The sequence below is a fragment of the Littorina saxatilis genome, unplaced genomic scaffold (assembly GCF_037325665.1).
Source record: "Littorina saxatilis isolate snail1 unplaced genomic scaffold, US_GU_Lsax_2.0 scaffold_1512, whole genome shotgun sequence".
Taxonomy (NCBI): Eukaryota; Metazoa; Mollusca; class Gastropoda; order Littorinimorpha; family Littorinidae; genus Littorina; species Littorina saxatilis.
Genome location: NW_027127016.1, coordinates 1,548 through 25,097, shown reverse-complemented (window position 1 = coordinate 25,097; position 23,550 = coordinate 1,548). Strand labels below are relative to the sequence as shown.

Below are 23,550 nucleotides of genomic sequence, written 5' to 3'. Positions count from 1 at the left end.
TCTGCTCCTGATATCTTGCATGCCAGAAGTTGAAGGCGTGGTAGAAGACGATGCCTCGTCCTGGGGTGACTTGGCAAAGACAGCAGGTTGATGGAGGACGGCAGCCTCACCGGGTCTGTAGTCAGCAGCTTCAGCAGCACTGGCCACCACACCTGTGTCTTCCACTCTGGAACGATGATCACACTGCCAGAAGCCTTGTCTCGGCGCACCTTCTGGAGCACTCTCAGGATTATGCTAAAAGGAGGAAAAGCATAGAAAGTTAGGCTTTGCCAAAAGAGTGAAAATGCATCAACAGCATGTGCCTCTGGATCAGCTTTGAATGACACATAACAGGAACGCTGAGTATTTATCCTGGAAGCAAACAAATCAATGTGAGGTGAAACTACCAGCTGAACCAACGCTTCTTCCAGCACATCACTGTTGAGTTTCCACTCAGCATCAACATTAATTCTCCTGGATTCTTCATCTGCTGCAGTGTTTTCTTTACCAGGAATGTGTGCAGAACTCAACCACACTCCCCTTGCAATGCACCACTGCCAGATACAAAATGCTAAGTCATTGCAAGAGTCAGAATGAGATGTCCCCATATTATTAATACAGGCAACAGCAGTGGAATTGTCCAACAGTAAACGCACATGCTTCTGGCTCACTTTAGACTCAAAACACTTGAGAGCAAAATATGCTGCCTTGAGCTCCAAGTAGTTTATATGGAAAGCAGCCTCAGTGGGTAGCCACAGTCCACCTGATCTTTCTTCCTCACAAACACAGCCCCATCCTGATAGCGATGCATCAGACGCTACCGTGATATCAGGCTGAGAAACTGCAATGACATTATATGCAGTGCTCACATTCTCTATCCACCAGCTCAGCTCATCTTTGGCTGTAACAGAAAGTACCGTACAACTATCATAATTGCCTTTTTCTTTTTTCAGAGCAGCCTTTTTTACACTCTCAAGTTTACGATAGAACAGTGGCCCATACCTTACTGCTGGGAAACTAGCCACCAACTTCCCAATGACTTTAGCCAAATCTCGAATTGTGATGAGCTGGACTTTCAAAGCACGCTTGCAACACTCAATAAGATTATCAGATCTAACTTTGGTCAAAGAGACTGTCATTGCAATAGAATCAATCAGTACTCCAAGGTACTGGATTTTCTGTGTTGGCTCAAGCACTGATTTCTCATGGTGCACCACAAACCCAAGAGAGCGAAGAAGCTGCACCGTCGCCAGAACGTTCTCAATACACTCAGATTCAGTATCTGCAACAAGAAGAGAATCATCCAAAAAAGAGGTAGACAAATGTCCATCCTCTCTCAATTTTGCAAAAACAGGCTTCATGAGCTTGGTAAACTTTCTTGGAGCTAAAGCCAGTCCATTGGGCATAGAATCAAACTGCCAGAGCAGTCCTTCCCAAAAAAATCTCAAGAATTTTTTATCGTCTTCTGCAACAGCCACAGTGTAATATGCATCCTTCAAATCTACTGATGTCATGTAGCAGCCTGGTGTAACCAAATTCAGGGCAACTTGGAGTGTATCCATTTTGAAGTGCTTATAAGTGATGTCCTGATTTAAGCGTTTTAGATTCAGAATCATGCGGTGTGACCCATCCTTTTTAGGACGTGTGAATACCGGGGACAAGTGTTCCCCAGGCACTGACAAGCACTTGGACAAAACTTTTTTCTTACAAAGCTTACGTATTTCACAGTCAATCACTTCTTTTTCTGTTTGGTTCAGTGTTGCCTGACAGCCCGACGAGGGAAGCTCAGCAGTTTCAAATTCTAGCCTTACTCCCTTAACTGTATCCAACATTTCTGGATCAGAAGTAAGCTTTTGCCAGACTGGGTAAAACCGTTGTAAACAACCACCTTCAAAGTTCTCTGCTTCTAATTTCAGTTGTTTACATAGTAAGGGCAACGCGAGCTGTAATAGTCACTCACCTTATCGACCAATTGTGTGCCTAGGTTCTTCTGTTCTGAGGGCGTGCCTTCTCCCCGAAGTGTCTTTGGGTTTGGCTGCCTCGACCCCTCTGGTGGCTCCAGTGACTGTTCTTTTTCCCTACAAAAATTGGGCTTGTAGCGGTATACTATATATATATATATAGTTAGTCATAGCATTAGCACCACCATGTCCCACTTGGACCTGCCACAGGTGTCAAACTTGACCCCAATTTGTCCATTTCTTTGTTGTCCTTCATGGAAGTTGCTAGGTTATCCCCAAACAACCACTTGTCACTGACCGGAACAGAATCAGAACAAAGACCAGCAAGGTTTGCATTTAGAAACGGCCGGATGCCTTGCCTGCGGCGGATAGAAAGAGAATGATAGGCACTACCTGCCAGAGCAATCGCATCGCCATTCTTTTCTATGGCTTCACCAATGTTCTTCTTTGATTCTGCATCTGCATTATTCTTTGCATGGATCAGAGTCTGAGTGCTCTCTGCCAGTGCTGTGCCGGCAGTAGCAATGGCTTTCTGCATGTGAGAAAATGTTATGTCACTATTCCTTGCTTCCCCAGTCATAGACTTCCATATTTCTGGGTTCACCAAAGGTGTCTGTAGTGCCCCGCAATTTTTGGGCCTGACATACTTCTCCATTCTATCTTTCGTTTTTTCTTCGGAAAGCTTACTCCGGAATTTCTTGTTGATCAATTCAGCAAGAGAAGTAGCTACAGCTGCACTAGTTTTTTCTTTCCCTTCTAGATCTTTGTCTAGTTCTGCGATCAAATCTTCCTCTTGATCACTAGGATGAACGGAAACCGTGTCATCCTGAATCTCACCTTCTGATGCGTATCTTGCATCGTCATCTTTCGAAGGTGACGGTTTCGTTTTATCTTTTGGAACGTCTGACGTCACATCAGAATCACTTTCCGAACTGATACGCTTCCTCTTCCGGTCAGTTTTTGCGAAGCGCTGTTCGATCGCGGCAGCAAACATTTCGAACCTTCGCGTCCACTGCGCGTCAATTTTCTCTAATGCAGCTTCCACGCTGTTTGAATCACTGGATGCCTTTTCTTTTGAAACACCAGAACTCTCCTTCTCCTTTGCTGCACCGCATTGCGAATTTTCCGCCATTGCTATGACCTACTTTGGGTCCAAAAACGCCAGTCTCTGCTGACTCGGTGATCGCTTTATTCACGTACACTACGCCAAACTTTGTGGCTGTGCTCCCCAACTACGTCCTCTACGAGACAGAAAAATAGTAGTGCAAAAAACTGAAAGCACTGTCTCGCAAGACAAACAAAATGACTACCAAAAACCAAAGTGTTAGGCTACCACGTGAGAGGGTACCGCCAACCGGTCGAAGATTTTACCCGTCGGATCTCGAAAATATGAAAGGGTACTCACCCACAGCTTGTTAAATCAATCGGAACGATCTTCAGTAGTAAACTACGTGAGTATGAACTCAATACATTACCGCAAAGATTAACTATTTAATCAAACATCGAGCAACGCTAAACACCAGTCCGACCCCTGGAAAAACATGGCGCCAACTGGTCTTCCCTGGGCGCATGCGCTGATACTCACGTGACTACGTATGACTAAAATTAGGTGATAAATAATTCCAGGTGGTTCTAACTGTCACCACTCCGAATGTATGTTCTGGGAACGTTTTGCAGTTGAACTCGCCAGAAAGGTTTGCTCAAAAGGCCTTTGCAATACTATATCTTTTAAACAAACAAACTAAACGGAATCAAATCAAACTCACCAAATGCTGCTAAGGCGAGAAGTGTGCAGACGATAAGGAATTTCATCTTGACTGGAGTGTGGGTGTCTGCTTTCCCTGAATGGCTGAACTTGTGTTATGAGTTAATAACCACTGAACTCTGCTTCCCTTTTTATCCAAACTACTTATCTCATCATCACAATAACAAGTCACGTTTTTACTGCCCGCACCCACTCACGCGAGTCGTAAAAAATGATGACCCGTAATCTGTGTTATTAAATCATATTTTACCACAGAAATTGCAAGTTAATTATGTACTCTCTCAGTGTGAAAGATAATTAGCCTGAATTAATAATTCACGAAAACATATGGTGTACTTTTATACGACAATCGCCAAAATGAGTTGCTTTTTACATTTAGTCAAGTTTTGATCTACTAAACAGTTTTGAAAGTGGATCAGAGACAACGTCTACGGCTGCTTTAAGAATCTTGTTATGAACAAGATCGGGACCAACTGCCTTGTTTTGGTCAAGGGATTTAATAATTCCAGAAACCATGTCAGTAGTAATGATAAGTGGAGGAGCGGATCCTGGGTGCTCTGACAGGGTTGGAAAAGGATCATCTTCATCATCAACACAAGATTGGTTAACAAAAAATGTATTAAATACTTCTGCTTTCTCCTCATCAGAATAACAAATAATTCCGTTATTGTCAATTGGTGGAATTTCTGACTGTGATAGGCCTTTCTTGGTCATGAATTTATTTACTAACTTCCACCAATCTTTGTTACCAAAATGTATTTGCGAATTTATTCTATCATCCAATTCAATATCATATTCTTCTTTTCTTTTACGAATTTTGTCTACTAAAATGTTTCGAATGCGTCTGAATAACGCCCAACACCACATAGAATCTAAACGTTTAGCTAAACTGTGTATTATTTGTTTTTTCCTTATCAACTTTTTAATTCCCTCGGTTATCCATGGGGCATCTCGTTCATTTATCACAACTGTTTTTACAGGCATACAGTGCTTGGCAGTAGTCATTAGTATATCCGTAAATGATTCGACTGCTGCATCCAGTGGTTCTAAGTTAACAACCTCAGGCCAATCTAGATTTAGCAAATCATCTACAAATTTCCCAATATTGAGTTTTGAATAATTATAAATGGTGCGCTTGAATGAACGTTTTAAATTAACTGTTTTCTTTATTTTAACATACGGGCAAGAATGGTCACTGCAAACTGGAGGGAAAATATCAACTGCATCTATCATGTCTGGACATGGGGTTAATATCAAGTCAATAAGAGTGGATGAATGTTCTGTAATTCGTGTTGGTTCTGTCACGATTTGAAACAAACTATTAACATTTAATAATCGTTGAAGGTGAGGCGGAGGGTTGTTCATACAATCAGCATTAAAATCGCCAAGTATTATCAATTTCTGTGGTGTCCTTGATGCTGACTGAAATGATTCATCAATCAAGTCCCAGTAATTTACATTAGCATCTGGTGGTCTATAAAAAGTACCAACAAGAAGGGTCTCCTGGTCGATTTTGGTTTCCACCCATACCGCCTCTAGAGAAGGTATGCTCAAATCGTATCTGGGTTTGCATATCAAATCACTCTTCACATACACCGCCACACCCCCATGAGCATCACCAGGCCTATCGCATCTTATTGGTGGATGAAAACCATTCAGATTAATATCTTCATTATCAACATCTGTGGACAACCACGTTTCTGATACAGTAATAATATCGAAACGTCCTAATTCGGCCTGCAAATGAAATATTTTGTTCTTAAGGCTTCGCACATTAATATGAACAATAGATATGCCTTGTTCTCTATCAAGAACTGGTCCAGGGTTTGGTTCCACATCCCCACAAAGCAGCAACAAACACAAACATATGAAACAGAAAAGCATGTTCACAAACATCAATGTACTGACGAGGACATTAGAAAAGTTCGTCTTATTTTTCAAACCGTTATTACAACATCGACTTCGACGACTCAAATGGTGTGAAAAACTGGCATCGTTTAATATCAAGAACAATAAGAGGGCTAGCGACAAGCCTCTTGACCCGTACAACAAAAGAACTAGACATGAATTAACATTTCTGATATTCATAAAATAAAGTTTATGCGTCGATAGTTTGACTGCGACACCGGAGTAGCCCCCCATCCTGGCCCTGAACTGTTGAAGACTACATCCACTCATTACGTCACAGCTCTTTGCAAGATTTCAAACCAGTCAGAGGCCAGGAGGTGGTACCACGTCAGTGCCGCGCTCAGAATGATACAACCGGGAAAAATTAATTCATATTCAATGCTACAATAGTGGATGGGTGAGAAAGGAAAAGAGAATAACAACATCATCTGACAATGTCTCAGGATGAGAGTGAAATAAGAATAAAATAACAAGACAATCACCACAAACAACACCAACAAAGAGAACAAGAAAATTATTGATCGGGAAAATGTAAACAAGTACGAAACAAATCAAAAGATAATAATTATAAATAAACGCTTCAAACGAAACCTTTTAGGCATATGGCCATTGGCTCTCTCTCATTTCAACATACCAGGAAACAAGAGGGGGGGGGGGTTGAAACAGGCGAGCACGCGGACTGGAGTGACATATTTCTGTTTTGGTTACTGATATGGCCTGTTTTTACACACTCGCACCAGTCACACACATGGCACGGCTGATGCGACAAGTAGGTCAACATCACTCAAGGCACGGGACAGTTACAAAGACAGAGTTTCTGTGCTGAATACCGTCACGTTGCTCTACATCGGTGATAACTGCATACCAAGGCTCGTGCGACAGGCAATACCACCAATAGGCACATGTTTCCGTTGCCAATGTATCATCAATAATAGCAACTTAATATTATTGTATATCACGTTTGAATGTATATTCCAAGTATCAATGAGAAGCATCAGTAGAACATATGTAAATCAATTCCATATTCTGTTACTATAAACGGTTGCTACCTCATTAAATTCAGGGAAGAAAAGTCTGGAACACAGCACTGGAAGCAAGCTGATTGTAAGGTAACACATATACAGTTACAGAAGAGCGAGGAGGCCTCGCATGGTAGTGACTCTCGAAACTGCACTGCCTTGCTTAGCAAAAACTACACCATCTCGCACCCAGGTGTCTTCGTTCAGTTTCATTCTGTGAGTTCCACAGCTTGACTAAATGTAGTAATTTCGCCTTACGCGACTTGTTTCTTCATGTTTTCTTCTTTCTTTTTGTTAATGGTCTTCATTTTCTATTTTAACAAAAATCGGGGGGGGGGGGGGAGGGGGGGGGTCGGCAGGCGCTGACTGGCTACGATATTACAGAATCAGTCAAATTATAAATCTGAAGAGGGGGGCAGAGGGAGAGGGGTGGCTGGAGAGGGCTTGGTAGCGGGAAGAAGTATAGGCTTTTCCCCCCGCAATATTGTATGAAATATCAAGTTAACATGCTGAAATGTTGGATTCCTTTGGGTTTTACGCGATGAATTCACATTGTTTACCTGTTATTAGTAAGAAAAAGACTTTTCGTTGAGAGAGTTGCTAACTTTCAGTCTTTTTTTCATGTTAAAGCAAGGTACACTATCCCAAGCTACATTGCTTTCAAAATCGAAGTATTTAAAATAATTTATGAGAATAAGAGAAAGATGGAGAGAAATAACACTAAGAGAAACACAAAGACGAACAGAGAAAGACACAAAGACAGACAGACAGAGAAAGACACAAAGACAGACAGACAGAGAAAGACACAAAGACAGACAGACAGAGAAAGACACAAAGACAGCCAGACAGAGAAAGACACAAAGACAGACAGACAGAGAAAGACACAAAGACAGACAGACAGAGAAAGACACAAAGACAGACAGACAGAGAAAGACACAAAGACAGACAGACAGAGAAGACACAAAGACAGACAGAGAAAGACACAAAGACAGACAGACAGAGAAGACACAAAGACAGACAGAGAAAGACACAAAGACAGACAGACAGATAAAGACAGACAGAGAAGACACAAAGACAGACAAAGAAAGACACAAAGACAGACAGACAGAGAAAGACAGACAGAGAAGACACAAAGACAGACAAAGAAAGACACAAAGACAGACAGACAGACAGAGAAAGACACAAAGACAGACAGAGAAAGACACAAAGACAGACAGACAGATAAAGACAGACAGAGAAGACACAAAGACAGACAAAGAAAGACACAAAGACAGACAGACAGATAAAGACAGACAGAGAAGACACAAAGACAGACAGAGAAAGACACAAAGACAGACAGACAGAGAAGACACAAAGACAGACAGAGAAAGACACAAAGACAGACAGACAGATAAAGACAGACAGAGAAGACACAAAGACAGACAAAGAAAGACACAAAGACAGACAGACAGAGAAAGACAGACAGAGAAGACACAAAGACAGACAAAGAAAGACACAAAGACAGACAGACAGACAGAGAAAGACACAAAGACAGACAGAGAAAGACACAAAGACAGACAGACAGATAAAGACAGACAGAGAAGACACAAAGACAGACAAAGAAAGACACAAAGACAGACAGACAGAGAAAGACAGACAGAGAAGACACAAAGACAGACAGAAAAAGAAGACACAAATACAGACAAAGAAAGACACAAAGACAGACAGACAGAGAAAGACAGACAGAGAAGACACAAAGACAGACAGAAAAAGAAGACACAAAGACAGACAAAGAAAGACACAAAGACAGACAGACAGAGAAAGACAGACAGAGAAGACACAAAGACAGACAGACAGAGAAAGACACAAAGACAGACATAGAATGCACGTGTGGAGTACGCCCGGAAGACGCTGAACACTTTTTGTTACATTGTCCAAAATTTAACGAACACAGAACCATTTTATTCAATAGTCTACCAACGTACGCTCTGGATTGCAAAACACTTTTGTTTGGCAATACTGATTTAACTATATCTTTGAATATGAAAATATTTTCTGCTGTACAAGATTACGTTATGTCAACTGATCGCTTCGGCTGATATTATATTAACAGTGACAGCAATAGATGTAGCAAAGCATTCTCTCTCTCTCTCTCTCTCTCTCTCTCTCTCTCTCTCTCTCTCTCTCTCTCTCTCTCTCTCTCTCTCTCTCTCTCTCTCTCTCCCTTTATTTGTATAAAATATTATGAAATATTTTGAAAGAAAAAGGTTGACGTTATCACTTGTTCGCCATGTCTTGTTATCGGAATGTGTATTGATTATTAGTTTTGGAACGTGTCCATAAGCAGTCTGCTTGTTAACGTTCTTAATGTTGTTACTGTATATAACATGTATACAAGAAATTAATAAAAACACGCTTAAACCAAAGACAGACAGACAGACAGAGAAGACACAAAGACAGACAGACAGAGAATACACAAAGACAGACAGAGAAAGACAGACAGAGAAAGACACAAAGACAGACGGAGAAAGACACAAAGACAGACAGACAGAGAAGACACAAAGACAGACAGACAGAGAAAGACACAAAGACAGACAGACAGAGAAAGACACAAAGACGAACAGAGAAAGACACAAAGACAGACAGACAGAGAAGACACAAAGACAGACAGACAGAGAAGACACAAAGACAGACAGACAGAGAAGACACAAAGACAGACAGACAGAGAAAGACAGACAGAGAAAGACACAAAGACAGACGGAGAAAGACACAAAGACAGACAGACAGAGAAGACACAAAGACAGACAGACAAAGACAGACAGAGAAAGACACAAAGACAGACAGAGAAGACACAAAGACAGACAGACAGAGAAGACACAAAGACAGACAGACAGATAAGACACAAAGATAGACAGACAGAGAAGACACAAAGACAGACAGACAGAGAAAGACACAAAGACACAAAGACAGACAGAGAAAGACACAAAGACAGACAGACAGAGAAGACACAAAGACAGACAGAAAGAGAAGACACAAAGACAGACAGAAAGAGAAGACACAAAGACAGACAGACAGAGAAAGACACAAAGACAGACAGAGAGAGAGAGACACCAAAGACACAAAGACAGACAGAAAGAGAAGACACAAAGACAGACAGACAGAGAAGACACAAAGACAGACAGACAGAGAAGACACAAAAACAGACAGAAAGAGAAGACACAAAGACAGACAGACAGAGAAAGACACAAAGACAGACAGAGAGAGAGAGACACCAAAGACACAAAGACAGACAGAAAGAGAAGACACAAAGACAGACAGACAGAGAAGACACAAAGACAGACAGAAAGATAAGACACAAAGACAGACAGAGAGAGAGAGACACAAAGACAGACAGACAGACAGACAGAGAGAGAGAGAGACACAAAGACAGACAGACAGAGAAAGACACAAAGACAGACAGACAGAGAAAGACACAAAGACAGACAGAGAAAGACACAAAGACAGACAGACAGAGAAGACACAAAGACAGACAGACAGAGAAAGACACAAAGACAGACAGACAGAGAAAGACAGACAAAGAAGACACAAAGACACACAGACACAAAGACACACAGACAGAGAAAGACACAAAGAAAGACAGACAGAGAAAGACACAAAGACAGACAGAGAAAGACACAAAGACAGACAGACAGAGAAGACACAAAGACAGACAGACAGACAGACAGAGAAAGACAGACAGAGAAAGACACAAAGACAGACAGAGAGAGGGAGAGAGACACACAAAGACAGACCGACAGAGAAAGACACAAAGACAGACAGACAGAGAAAGACACAAAGACAGACAGACAGAGAAAGACAGACAGAGAAAGACACAAAGACAGACAGAGAAGACACAAAGACAGACAGACAGAGAAAGACAGACAGAGAAAGACACAAAGACAGACAGAGAGAGGGAGAGAGACACAGAAAGAAAGACAAACAGAGAGACACAAACAGACAGACAGAGAAAGACACAAAGACAGACAGACAGAGAAAGACACAAAGACAGACAGAGAAGACACAAAGACAGACAGACAGAGAAAGACACAAAGACAGATAGAGAAAGACACAAAGACAGACAGACAGAGAAAGACACAAAGACAGACAGAGAAGACACAAAGACAGACAGACAGAGAAAGACACAAAGACAGACAGAGAAAGACACAAAGACAGACAGACAGAGAAAGACACAAAGACAGACAGACAGAGAAAGACACAAAGACAGACAGACAGAGAAAGACAGACAGAGAAGACACAAAGACAGACAGACACAAAGACAGACAGACAGAGAAAGACACAAAGACAGACAGACAGAGAAAGACACAAAGACAGACAGAGAGAGAGACACACAAAGACAGACAGACAGAGAAAGACACAAAGACAGACAGACAGAGAAAGACAGACAGAGAAAGACACAAAGACAGACAGACACAAAGACACACAGACAGAGAAAGACACAAAGACAGACAGAGAGAGAGAGAGACACAAAGACAGATAGACAGAGAAAGACACAAAGACAGACAGACAGAGAAAGACAGACAGAGAAGACACAAAGACACACAGACACAAAGACAGAGAAAGACACAAAGACAGACAGAGAGAGAGAGACACAAAGACAGACAGACAGAGAAAGACACAAAGACAGACAGACAGAGAAAGACAGACAGAGAAAGACACAAAGACAGACAGAGAGAGGGAGAGAGACACACAAAGACAGACAGACAGAGAAAGACACAAAGACAGACAGACAGAGAAAGACACAAAGACAGACAGAGAAAGACACAAAGACAGACAGAGAAAGACACAAAGACAGACAGACAGAGAAGACACAAAGACAGACAGACAGAGAAAGACACAAAGACAGACAGACAGAGAAAGACAGACAGAGAAGACACAAAGACAGACAGACACAAAGACACACAGACAGAGAAAGACACAAAGACAGAAAAGAGAGAGAGAGACACACAAAGACAGACAGGCAGAGAAAGACAGACAGAGAAAGACACAAAGACAGACAGAGAAAGACACAAAAACAGACAGACAAAGAAGACACAAAGACAGACAGACAAAGACAGACAGAGAAAGACACAAAGACAGACAGACAGAGAAAGACAGACAGAGAAAGACACAAAGACAGACAGACAGAGAAGACACAAAGACAGACAGACAGAGAAGACACAAAGACAGACAGACAGAGAAGACACAAAGACAGACAGACAGAGAAGACACAAAGACAGACAGACAGAGAAGACACAAAGACAGACAGACAGAGAAGACACAAAGACAGACAGACAGAGAAGACACAAAGACAGACAGAAAGAGAAGACACAAAGACAGACAGACAGAGAAGACACAAAGACAGACAGACAGAGAAGACACAAAGACAGACAGACAGAGAAGACACAAAGACAGACAGACAGAGAAGACACAAAGACAGACAGACAGAGAAAGACACAAAGACAGACAGACAGAGAAAGACACAAAGACACAAAGACAGACAGAGAAAGACACAAAGACAGACAGACAGAGAAGACACAAAGACAGACAGACAGAGAAGACACAAAGACAGACAGAAAGAGAAGACACAAAGACAGACAGAAAGAGAAGACACAAAGACAGACAGACAGAGAAGACACAAAGACAGACAGACAGAGAAGACACAAAGACAGACAGACAGAGAAGACACAAAGACAGACAGACAGAGAAAGACACAAAGACAGACAGACAGAGAAAGACACAAAGACACAAAGACAGACAGAGAAAGACAAAGAGACAGACAGACAGAGAAGACACAAAGACAGACAGAAAGAGAAGACACAAAGACAGACAGGCAGAGAAAGACAGACAGAGAAAAACACAAAGACAGACAGAGAAAGACACAAAAACAGACAGACAAAGAAGACACAAAGACAGACAGACAAAGACAGACAGAGAAAGACACAAAGACAGACAGAGAAGACACAAAGACAGACAGACAGAGAAAGACAGACAGAGAAAGACACAAAGACAGACAGAGAAAGACACAAAAACAGACAGACAAAGAAGACACAAAGACAGACAGACAGAGAAAGACACAAAGACAGACAGACACAAAGACACACAGACAGAGAAAGACACAAAGACAGACAGACAGAGAAAGACACAAAGACAGACAGACACAAAGACACACAAACCGAGAAAGACACAAAGACACACAGACAGAGAAGACACAAAGACAGACAGACAGAGAAAGACACAAAGACAGACAGACACAAAGACACACAGACAGACAGACACAAAGACACTCAGACAGAGAAAGACACAAAGACAGACAGACACAAAGACACACAAACCGAGAAAGACACAAAGACAGACAGACACAAAGACACACAGACAGAGAAAGACACAAAGACACACAGACAGAGAAAAACACAAAGACAGAGAAAGACACAAAGACAGACAGAGAGAGAGACACAAAGACAGACAGACAGTGAAAGACACAAAGACAGACAGAGAGAGAGAGACACAAAGACAGACAGACAGAGAAAGACACAAAGACAGACAGACAGAGAAAGACAGACAGAGAAAGACACAAAGACAGACAGACAGAGAAAGACACAAAGACAGACAGACAGAGAAAGACACAAAGACAGACAGACAGAGAAAGACACAAAGACAGACAGACAGAGAAGACACAAAGACAGACAGACAGAGAAAGACACAAAGACAGACAGACAGAGAAAGACACAAAGACAGACAGACAGAGAAAGACACAAAGACAGACAGACAGAGAAAGACACAAAGACAGACAGAGAAAGACACAAAGACAGACTGACAGAGAAAGACACAAAGACAGACAGAGAAAGACAGACAGAGAAGACACAAAGACAGACAGACAGAGAAAGACAGACAGACAGAGAAGACACAAAGACAGACAGAGAAAGACAGACAGACAGAGAAAGACAGACATAGAAAGACACAAAGACAGACAGACAGAGAAAGACACAAAGACAGACAGACAGAGAAGACACAAAGACAGACAGACAGAGAAAGACACAAAGACAGACAGACAGAGAAGACACAAAGACAGACAGAGAAGACACAAAGACAGACAGACAGAAAAAAACACAAAGACAGACAGACAGAGAAAGACACAAAGACAGACAGACAGAGAAAGACACAAAGACAGACAGACAGAGAAGACACAAAGACAGACAGACAGACAGAGAAGACACAAAGACAGACAGACAGAGAAAGACACAAAGACAGACAGACAGAGAAAAACACAAAGACAGACAGACAGAGAAAGACACAAAGACAGACAGACAGAGAAAGACACAAAGACAGACAGACAGAGAAGACACAAAGACAGACAGACAGAGAAAGACACAAAGACAGACAGACAAAGACACAAAGACAGACAGACAGAGAAAGACACAAAGACAGACAGAGAGAGACACAAAGACAGACAGACAGAGAAGACACAAAGACAGACAGACAGAGAAAGACAGACAGACAGAGAAGACACGAAGACAGACAGACAGAGAAAGACACAAAGACAGACAGACAGAAAAAGACACAAAGACAGACAGACAGAGAAAGACACAAAGACAGACAGAAAGAGAAGACACAAAGACAGACAGACAGAGAAAGACACAAAGACAGACAAACAGAGAAAGACACAAAGACAGACAGACAGAGAAAGACACAAAGACAGACAGACAGAGAAAGACACAAAGACAGACAGACAGAGAAAGACACAAAGACAGACAGACAGAGAAGACACAAAGACAGACAGACAGAGAAAGACACAAAGACAGACAGACAGACAGATAAAGACACAAAGATAGACAAACAGAGAAAGACACAAAGACAGACAGACAGACAGACAGACAGACAAAGAAAGACACAAAGACAGACAGACAGACAGAGAAGACACAAAGACAGACAGACAGAGAAAGACACAAAGACAGACAGACAGACAGAGAAAGACACAAAGACAGACAGACAGAGAAAGACACAAAGACAGCCAGACAGAGAAGACACAAAGACAGACAGACAGACAGAGACACAAAGACAGACAGACAGAGAAAGACACAAAGACAGACAGACAGAGGAAGACAGACAGACAGACAGACAGGCAGAGGAAGACACAAAGACAGACAGACAGACAGAGAAAGACACAAAGACAGACAGACAGATAAAGACACCAAGCCAGACAGACAGAGAAAGACACAAAGACAGCCAGACAGAGAAAGACACAAAGACAGACAGACAGAGAAAGACACAAAGACAGCCAGACAGAGAAAGACACAAAGACAGACAGACAGACAGAGAAAGACACAAAGACAGACAGACAGAGAAAGACACAAAGACAGGCAGACAGAGAAAGACACAAAGACAGACAGACAGAGAAAGACACAAAGACACAAAGACAGAGAAAGACACAAAGACGAACAGAGAAAGACACAAAGACAGACAGACAGAGAAAGACACAAAGACAGACAGACAGATAAAGACACCAAGCCAGACAGACAGAGAAAGACACAAAGACAGGCAGACAAAGAAAGACACAAAGACAGACAGACAGACAGAGAAAGACAGACAGACAGACAGAGAAAGACACAAAGACAGACAGACAGAGAAAGACAGACAAAAAACAGACAGAAAAGACACAAAGACAGACAGACAGAGAAAGACACAAAGACAGACAGACAGAGAAAGACACAAAGATAGACAGACAGAGAAAGACACAAAGACAGCCAGACAGAGAAAGACACAAAGACAGACAGACAGACAGAGAAAGACACAAAGACAGACAGACAGATAAAGACACCAAGCCAGACAGACAGAGAAAGACACAAAGACAGGCAGACAGACAAAGACACAAAGACAGACAGACAGAGAAAGACACAAAGACACAAAGACAGAGAAAGACACAAAGACGAACAGAGAAAGACACAAAGACAGGCAGACAGAGAAAGACACAAAGACAGACAGACAGACAGAGAAAGACACAAAGACAGACAGACAGACAGACAGAGAAAGACACAAAGACAGACAGACAGAGAAGACACAAAGACAGACAGACAGAGAAAGACAGACAAAAAAGACACAAAGACAGACAGACAGAGAAAGACACAAAGACAGACAGACAGAGAAAGACACAAAGATAGACAGACAGAGAAAGACACAAAGACAGACAGACAGAGAAAGACACAAAGACAGACAGACAGAGAAAGGCACAAAGACAGACAGACAGAGAAAGACACAAAGACAGACAGACAGAGAAAGACACAAAGACAGACAGACAGAGAAAAACACAAAGACAGACAGACAGAGAAAGACACAAAGACAGACAGACAGAGAAAGACACAAAGACAGACAGACAGAGAAAGACACAAAGATAGACAGACAGAGAAAGACACAAAGATAGACAGACAGAGAAAGACACAAAGACAGACAGACAGAAAAAGACACAAAGACAGACAGACAGAGAAAAACACAAAGACAGACAGACAGAGAAAGACACAAAGACAGACAAACAGACAGACAGACAGACAGACACACAGACAGACAAAGACACAAACACAGACAGACAGACAGAGAAAGACACAAAGACAGACAAACAGACAGACAAATACACTCTCTGTGTACAATTCATTGCTTCATTTGTTAGAACAAGGACACTGGATATTGAACATGATAAATTATGTGTTTGCACTACGTGATCAAGAGATAGTGTTGCACCGAGCTAGTGAACAGCTGAACCAACACATGCTGATGCAGAGATAAGGAAAACAAATGTGGATTGTGTTGTATAAATAGGGAGACTTTCTATGATACAGGATCAATTGAGCATCAAGTACAAACCCTTACCGTCAAGATGAAAGTTGTTCTGGTTCTTCTTTTCCTCGGCCTCATGGGTATGCTTTTTTGGCTTGTGTGTGTGTCTGTGTGTGTATGTGTGTGTGTGTGTGTATGTGTGTGTGTGTGTGTGTATGTGAGTGTGTGTGTGTGTGTGTGTGTGTGTGTGTGTGTGTGTGTGTGTGTACCTGTCTGACTGTCTTGTCCGACTGTCTGTCTGTTCTTCAGTCTGTGTTTGCAACTCATATTTTGTTTTCTGCACCTTATTGTTATTCCCAGACCCAGAGGTCTGGGTTATGCGGAGGCATTTGCCTGTGTGAACGGTGACATTCCGGAACTAATTTTCGGCAAACTTAGTTGTTTGCAGCAATGTATTTCAATTTGTTTTTCATTATTTCTTGAAACTGTTAGTGCATGATGCAAAATTACACTATAATAGGTTATATAATACCAAAAAAAACTATCTCAGATCTCACACGCTAAAAATATGACAAAAAACACGGTAGAGCGACATCCGCAAACCATCTAGCTTCCGGTGTTGTTAGGCCACTACGGTAAGCGCTTAGTGTGCAGACTGGAGCAGACGATACAACAAACACAGAGTAAAGCAGACGACACAGTGTTACAGCATGATCAAGGCAGCTACGATTTTATTCCCATACCACTCAGTGATCGCCCACTGAATGACACATGTATTTACTTTTGCTAGAATAGTAATTTCGTAAATCATTCGTTTATGTTATTAGCAACAATCAGTATTTACATTTATTGCAATAATAATTAGCCAGGGGCTACACACGTCTGAAGTCAAAAATCGTGTTGTGTGTTCAATTGGTCAGTTTTGAGATTTTGACATATTTATACCAAATAATCCTTTCTCATTCAGGTTCAACCGATGTTTTTCACATAAAACACTTATTTTATGCAAAATAAAGGTGTTTCAAAACCAACTGTGTCAAGAATTTATTTTCATTGTGTGTTGAAATGCCAAAAATGCATTTGTTTGACTGTTAGTTACGCCAAATTCTCCCAACCCCGTTCCGACATGACACATACCGTTGGATTCAGCATTCTCTCCCCTTTCCCGCTGTCATTCTCTCTGTGAATGAGCTGGCCAGTTTTGATTCGGAACCTGGCACTGACAAGCGAGGTTTTACCTCAAACTATGGGGTTGGCATCGTCATTGATGTGGGGACTGGACTTGTGCTTGATTTTGAAGTGCTGTCAAAATTCTGCCAGGCATGCGCACTGAACAACAAAAGGAGGATGACAGAAGTGGAGAGAGCTGAATGGAGGAGAGACCACAAGCCTAGTTGTGAAGCCAACTATGAAGGCTCTTCGAAAGGAATGGAGAAGGAAGCCGCCCTTCGTTTGTGGGGAAGGTCAGTGCGCAGAAACAACATGCGTTATACCAGAATGCTTTCAGATGGTGACTCTGTGGCCTTCAAGGCAGTGGTTGATGCCAACCTCTATCCGGTTGAAAAGCTGGAGTGTGTCAACCACTGCGACAAAAGAATGGGGACGGCGCTGAGAAAGAAGGCAAAGGAAGAGAAGCTTGGTGGACGTCATCGTGGCGCCCTGACTGCAAACGCTTGCACCATTCTGCAGTCCTACTACAGGAATACCATCATGAAGAACTTGGGCAAACCTGACAAGATGAAGGAGGCCATCTGGGCATCTTTTTTGCACTGCTCATCCACAGACAACCCTCAGCACCAGCAATGTCCAGTAGGCGCCGACTCCTCGTGCTTCTTTCAGAAGGCCGTGGCAACTGGACAAGAGCCGCCACCACACAAGGACAATGTGGGGACTCCACTGTCAGCTGATGTGGCCAGAGCAGTCAAACCCATCTATGACAGGATGTCAGACGTTGGTCTCATGGCCAGAATCAAGCATGGCAGAACGCAGAATGCCAACGAATGCGTCAACGGACAGATCTGGGCGCGCTGCCCCAAAACTGTGCATGTGGGCGCCAGTCGGGTGAATGCAGCTGTTGCCTCAGCTGTGTCCCATTTCAATCAGGGATGTTCCCACCTCTCCCATGTGATGAAGCAGTTGGGTGTTACACCAGCTGAGGGCCTGAAGGACTACCAGGTGAGGCAGGACCGAAGGCGGTGTGACCAAGCTGAACTGGCGGTCCAGCCGGAGAGGAAGCGGTCCCGAAAAGACAAGAAGAGGGCCAGCAAATCCAGGACAGTGCAACAGGAGAGAGAAGGACAGACCTATGGCCCTGGGATGAACTGAGCAGCTTATAGTATTATAACGTGTGCACATTTTGGCCATAAAGGAAGGTACTGTGAAGCTTGAATTATTTTTCGTGTTTGTCTTGGTTTTTCTCGAAAGTAAAAATTCCGCTAGAATGGTACTCTTTGAAGGCAAATATTTCAGGAATGGTGAATAGTACAGTGCTGAAATTTGGCACACACTTGCAGGAGATCATGTTGATAATGATGACGCATTGGCTTTAGGTTACCTTTATTCATATTTTTATTTTGGGATTTTTCGTTTGGTATTTTTGAGTTTTCGTTCATAACGTATGTTGTCATGTATATAAATTATGTGATGCGGGAAAAAAAATTCTACAGGAAATTCACAATGACAATGCGTCATCATATTCACCAAGCATTCTAGAAAGTAGGAAAACAAACAGAAATAGTTGAAAGAGTCTGGTATGGCTTGGATTTATTTTTAAAATTTGTGTACGTTTTTGTCAAAATATGGCCGTCAAAGTCAACATTTGCATGCAAAACACTTTTTTTCTGTTTGTCTGTTATTTTGAACCCCTTTTTATACTGTTGTGCTATTTGTAACATTATATACCCCCTAAACAATTTTCCACTATTGTGTGTAGCCTTGTCACCATGTACTTTCTTTCACATTTTGTAGTTTTCTATCCCATGATTCGTTGTTGACAAACACATGTCATTCCATTAATCCTATCCATGTGTTGCATTGTTGTGTAAGATGACTGAGTGTGTGCAAGAAACCACTTTGACCATTCACCTAAAAATTACATGAAGGAACGTCTGGGAACCTGCTGATTTGAATCAGCAAATTTTCTTGTTCTTTTTTCCTCACGCAGCCTTCAGCACGGCCACAGCGTGTCAGTCCAATCGTGGATGCAACAGGATGTACAGCCCGGTGTGCGGCTCTGACGGGAAGACGTACAGCAACGAGTGTATGTTGCAGAGGGCGCAGGATTGCGAGTAAGGATCCATCTCTGTCTGTCTTTATGCAGGGCTGGGTCTGAGGGGGGTCTCATAGGTTTCGGAAGTCCCCCTCCCCCTCACCCACTCCCTTTATCCGGCAAGTGTACAGTGTTGCTCTTTGAGATACCTCAAGCACCCATTGTGAATGCTACAATTCAACAGTATTTGTGGGACTCGGCCAGCCACTGTACCCCAGCCTCGATTTAGAAACCATGCCGCTCATACAATAGGTACAGCCTTATGTCTGTGTGTCTGTGTATGTCTGTCTGTCTGTCTATGTATGTCTGTCTGTCTATGTCTGTCTATCTGTCTGTCTGGCTGGTTGTCTGTTTGTATATCTGTCTGTCTGTCTATGTATGTATGTCTGTCTGTCTGTATGTCTATGTCTGTCTGTCTGTCTGTCTGTCTATCTGGCAGTCTGTCTGTCTGTGTCTGTCTGTCTATCTGGCCGTCTGTCTGTCTGTCTATCTGGCCGTCTGTCTGTCTGTGTCTGTCTGTCTATCTGGCCGTCTGTCTGTCTGTCTGTCTGTCTATGATGTCTGTCTATGTCTGTCTGTCTATGTCTGGCTGTCTGTCTGTCTGGCCGTCTGTCTATGTCTGTCTGTCTATGTCTGTCTGTCTATGTCTGTCTGTCGATGTCTGTATATCTATGTCTGTCTGTCTGTCTGGCCGTCTCTCTATGTCTGTCTGTCTATGTCTGTCTGTCTCTGTCTGTCCGTGTTTTTCTGTCTGTCTATGTCTGTCTGTATGTCTGTCTGTCTGTCTCTGTCTGTCTGTGTTTTTCTGTCTGTCTATGTCTGTCTGTATGTCTGTCTGTCTGTCTGTCTATGTCTGTCTGTATGTCTATGTCTGTCTGTCTATGTCTGTCTTTCTTTCTTTCTTTCTGTGTTGTCCGTCTATGTCTGTCTGTGTACGGCTCCGACGGCAACAGCTATAGCCATGAATGCGTGCCGCACAGGTCTTGGTGTGAAAATGGTCAATGTTACTTTCAGGTGTTGGAATGGGAATTCTTGACGTATTGTGATTATGGTCAATGTTAGCCTACTTTGAGGTGTTGGAAAGGGAATTCTTGACGTATTCTGATTATGCAATGAGTGTATGTTATGTATATTGATTGTATATATTGAAAGAAAGGGATATGCAGGTGTGTGGTGTACGGAACTGCCGGCAGTACGAGAATGTTACTTCAGTTGTGGTGGTGGAATGTGAATACACGATGCTCGGAAATAACTGTGCCGGGTTTGTATTGGTAGTGAAAGAGTAAATAGCCTTGCTTTTAGTGAGACAAACAATCTACACGTGTTTCCGGTACACGTGTTTCAGACACATCCTATAATATCACGAGGGGAAATGTAACTTTCTTACGTGACATCTGGATAAGGAACACTATACTGTTTGTTTAAAAGCGTAATTGAATCAACCAAGCAATTAAAGTACGACGCGTTTTTCTTTGGAAAATATTCACATCGTAGATCACGATCACCGCCTCCATGTTCGACCGATTTCCGAAAGAAAAGACGCCATGTTTGTTAGCTGACACACGTACGTGACCCGGTACTGATCGTCACGTGACGATTGTAGACTCGACAGCCAAGCGGCCATTGCTGCAGTGATTGTGAGCTTTGGAAAAACGGAATAAAGTGTGCGTTGACGAGGTTGTATTTCTTTCATTTTCAGTTCCAGCATAACCAAGGTGACGGACGGAGAGTGTTAGCTGTGGTCTCAGACAGCCTACACAATGACGTCACCATTGGTCCTGCACACGCTGAAACTCGGGAACGAATTTTCCCTGTCTATCCTTGTTTTCTGTTTACTGCATGAGATTATAAACGGTCTTTATGCACACAAGAATTAGTGGATGTAGGAACTAAAGTATTTTTAGTTCTACCTTCATTATGTCTCGTCCTAGATGATTAAAAAAACAAGTCGCGTAAGGCGAAAATACAATATTTAGTCAAGTAGCTGCCATTTTTCAGCAAGACCGTATACTCGTAGCATCGTCAGTCCACCGCTCATGGCAAAAGCAGTGAAATTGACAAGAAGAGCGGGGTAGTAGTTGCGCTAAGAAGGATAGCACGCTTTTCTGTACCTCTCTTTGTTTTAACTTTCTGAGCGTGTTTTTAATCCAAACATATCATATCTATATGTTTTTGGAATCAGGAACCGACAAGGAATAAGATGAAAGTGTTTTTAAATTGATTTGGACAATTTAATTTTAATAATAATTTTTATATATTTAATTTTCAGAGCTTGTTTTTAATCCGAATATAACATATTTATATGTTTTTGGAATCAGCAAATGATGGAAAATAAGATAAACGTAAATTTGGATCGTTTTATAAATTTTAATTTTTTTTTTACAATTTTCCGATTTTTAATGACCAAAGTCATTAATTAATTTTTAAGCCACCAAGCTGAAATGCAATACCGAACCCCGGGCTTCGTCGAAGATTACTTGACCAAAATTTGAACCAATTTGGTTGAAAAATGAGGGCGTGACAGTGCCGCCTCAACTTTCACGAAAAGCCGGATATGACGTCATCAAAGACATTTATCAAAAAAATGAAAAAAACTTTCGGGGATTTCATACCCAGGAACACTCATGTCAAATTTCATAAAGATCGGTCCAGTAGTTTAGTCTGAATCGCTCTACACACACACACACACACACACGCACGCACGCACGCACATACACCACGACCCTCGTTTCGATTCCCCCTCGATGTTAAAATATTTAGTCAAAACTTGACTAAATATAAAAAGTATGATCCCGATTACCCAACTTTCTTCCGTTTGTTAGAAGTTATCCTTTCCAAAACCTCTTGTTAACAAAAAAAATCAGTCAATCCTAATTCGAACAGACACAGATTTTGTCGCGTACGTTACTTTTACTGACTGTCTTTCGTTTAAGAAATGTCATATCATTAGAACTTTGAGCACAATGTTTTTGATTTTAGACTTCATCTGCGTGTTTTTAACAAAAAGAAAACAAGTCGCGTAAGGCGAAAATACAATATTTAGTCAAGTAGCTGTCGAACTCACAGAATGAAACTGAACGCAACGCAACGCAGCAAGACCGTATACTCGTAGCATCGTCACTCCACCGCCCGTGGCAAAGGCAGTGCCCGGGGAATTGACAAGAAGAGCGGGGTATTCGTTGCGCTGAGAAGGATAGCACGCTTTTCTGTACCTCTCTTCGTTTTAACTTTCTGAGCGTGTTTGTAATCCAAACATATCATATCTATATATTTTTGGAATCAGGAACCGACAAGGAATAAGATGAAAGTGTTTTTAAATTGATTTCGAAAAAAACATTTTGATAATAATTTTTATATATTTAATTTTCAGAGCTTGTTTTTAATCCGAATATAACATATTTATATGTTTTTGGAATCAGCAAATGATGGAAAATAAGATAAACGTAAATTTGGATCGTTTTATAAATTTTTATTTTTTTTTACAATTTTCAGATTTTTAATGACCAAAGTCATTAATTAATTTTTAAGCCACCAAGCTGAAATGCAATACCGAAGTCCGGGCTTTGTCGAAGATTACTTGACCAAAATTTGAACCAATTTGGTTGAAAAATGAGGGCGTGACAGTGCCGCCTCAACTTTCACGAAAAGCCGGATATGACGTCATCAAAGACATTTATCAAAAAAATGAAAAAAACTTTCGGGGATTTCATACCCAGGAACTCTCATGTCAAATTTCATAAAGATCGGTCCAGTAGTTTAGTCTGAATCGCTCTACACACACACACACACACACGCACGCACACACGCACGCACACACGCACATACACCACGACCCTCGTTTCGATTCCCCCTCGATGTTAAAATATT

General features: G+C 41.9%; 1 protein-coding gene and 1 long non-coding RNA gene across 2 annotated transcripts; both read left to right on the top strand.

Moving 5' to 3' along the window:
- The first annotated feature begins 16,395 nt into the window (after positions 1-16,395).
- LOC138955482 (uncharacterized) lies at positions 16,396-22,649 on the top strand. The gene is made up of 3 exons (XR_011452249.1): positions 16,396-16,555; positions 19,579-19,702; positions 21,383-22,649. It is a non-coding gene; the product is annotated as an uncharacterized lncRNA (long non-coding RNA).
- LOC138955481 (uncharacterized) lies at positions 16,771-18,987 on the top strand. The gene has a single exon (XM_070327078.1). The coding sequence runs from the start codon at positions 17,763-17,765 to the stop codon at positions 18,738-18,740; it is 978 nt and encodes a 325-aa protein (XP_070183179.1). The 5' UTR covers positions 16,771-17,762; the 3' UTR covers positions 18,741-18,987.
- Positions 22,650-23,550: the final 901 nt, after the last annotated feature.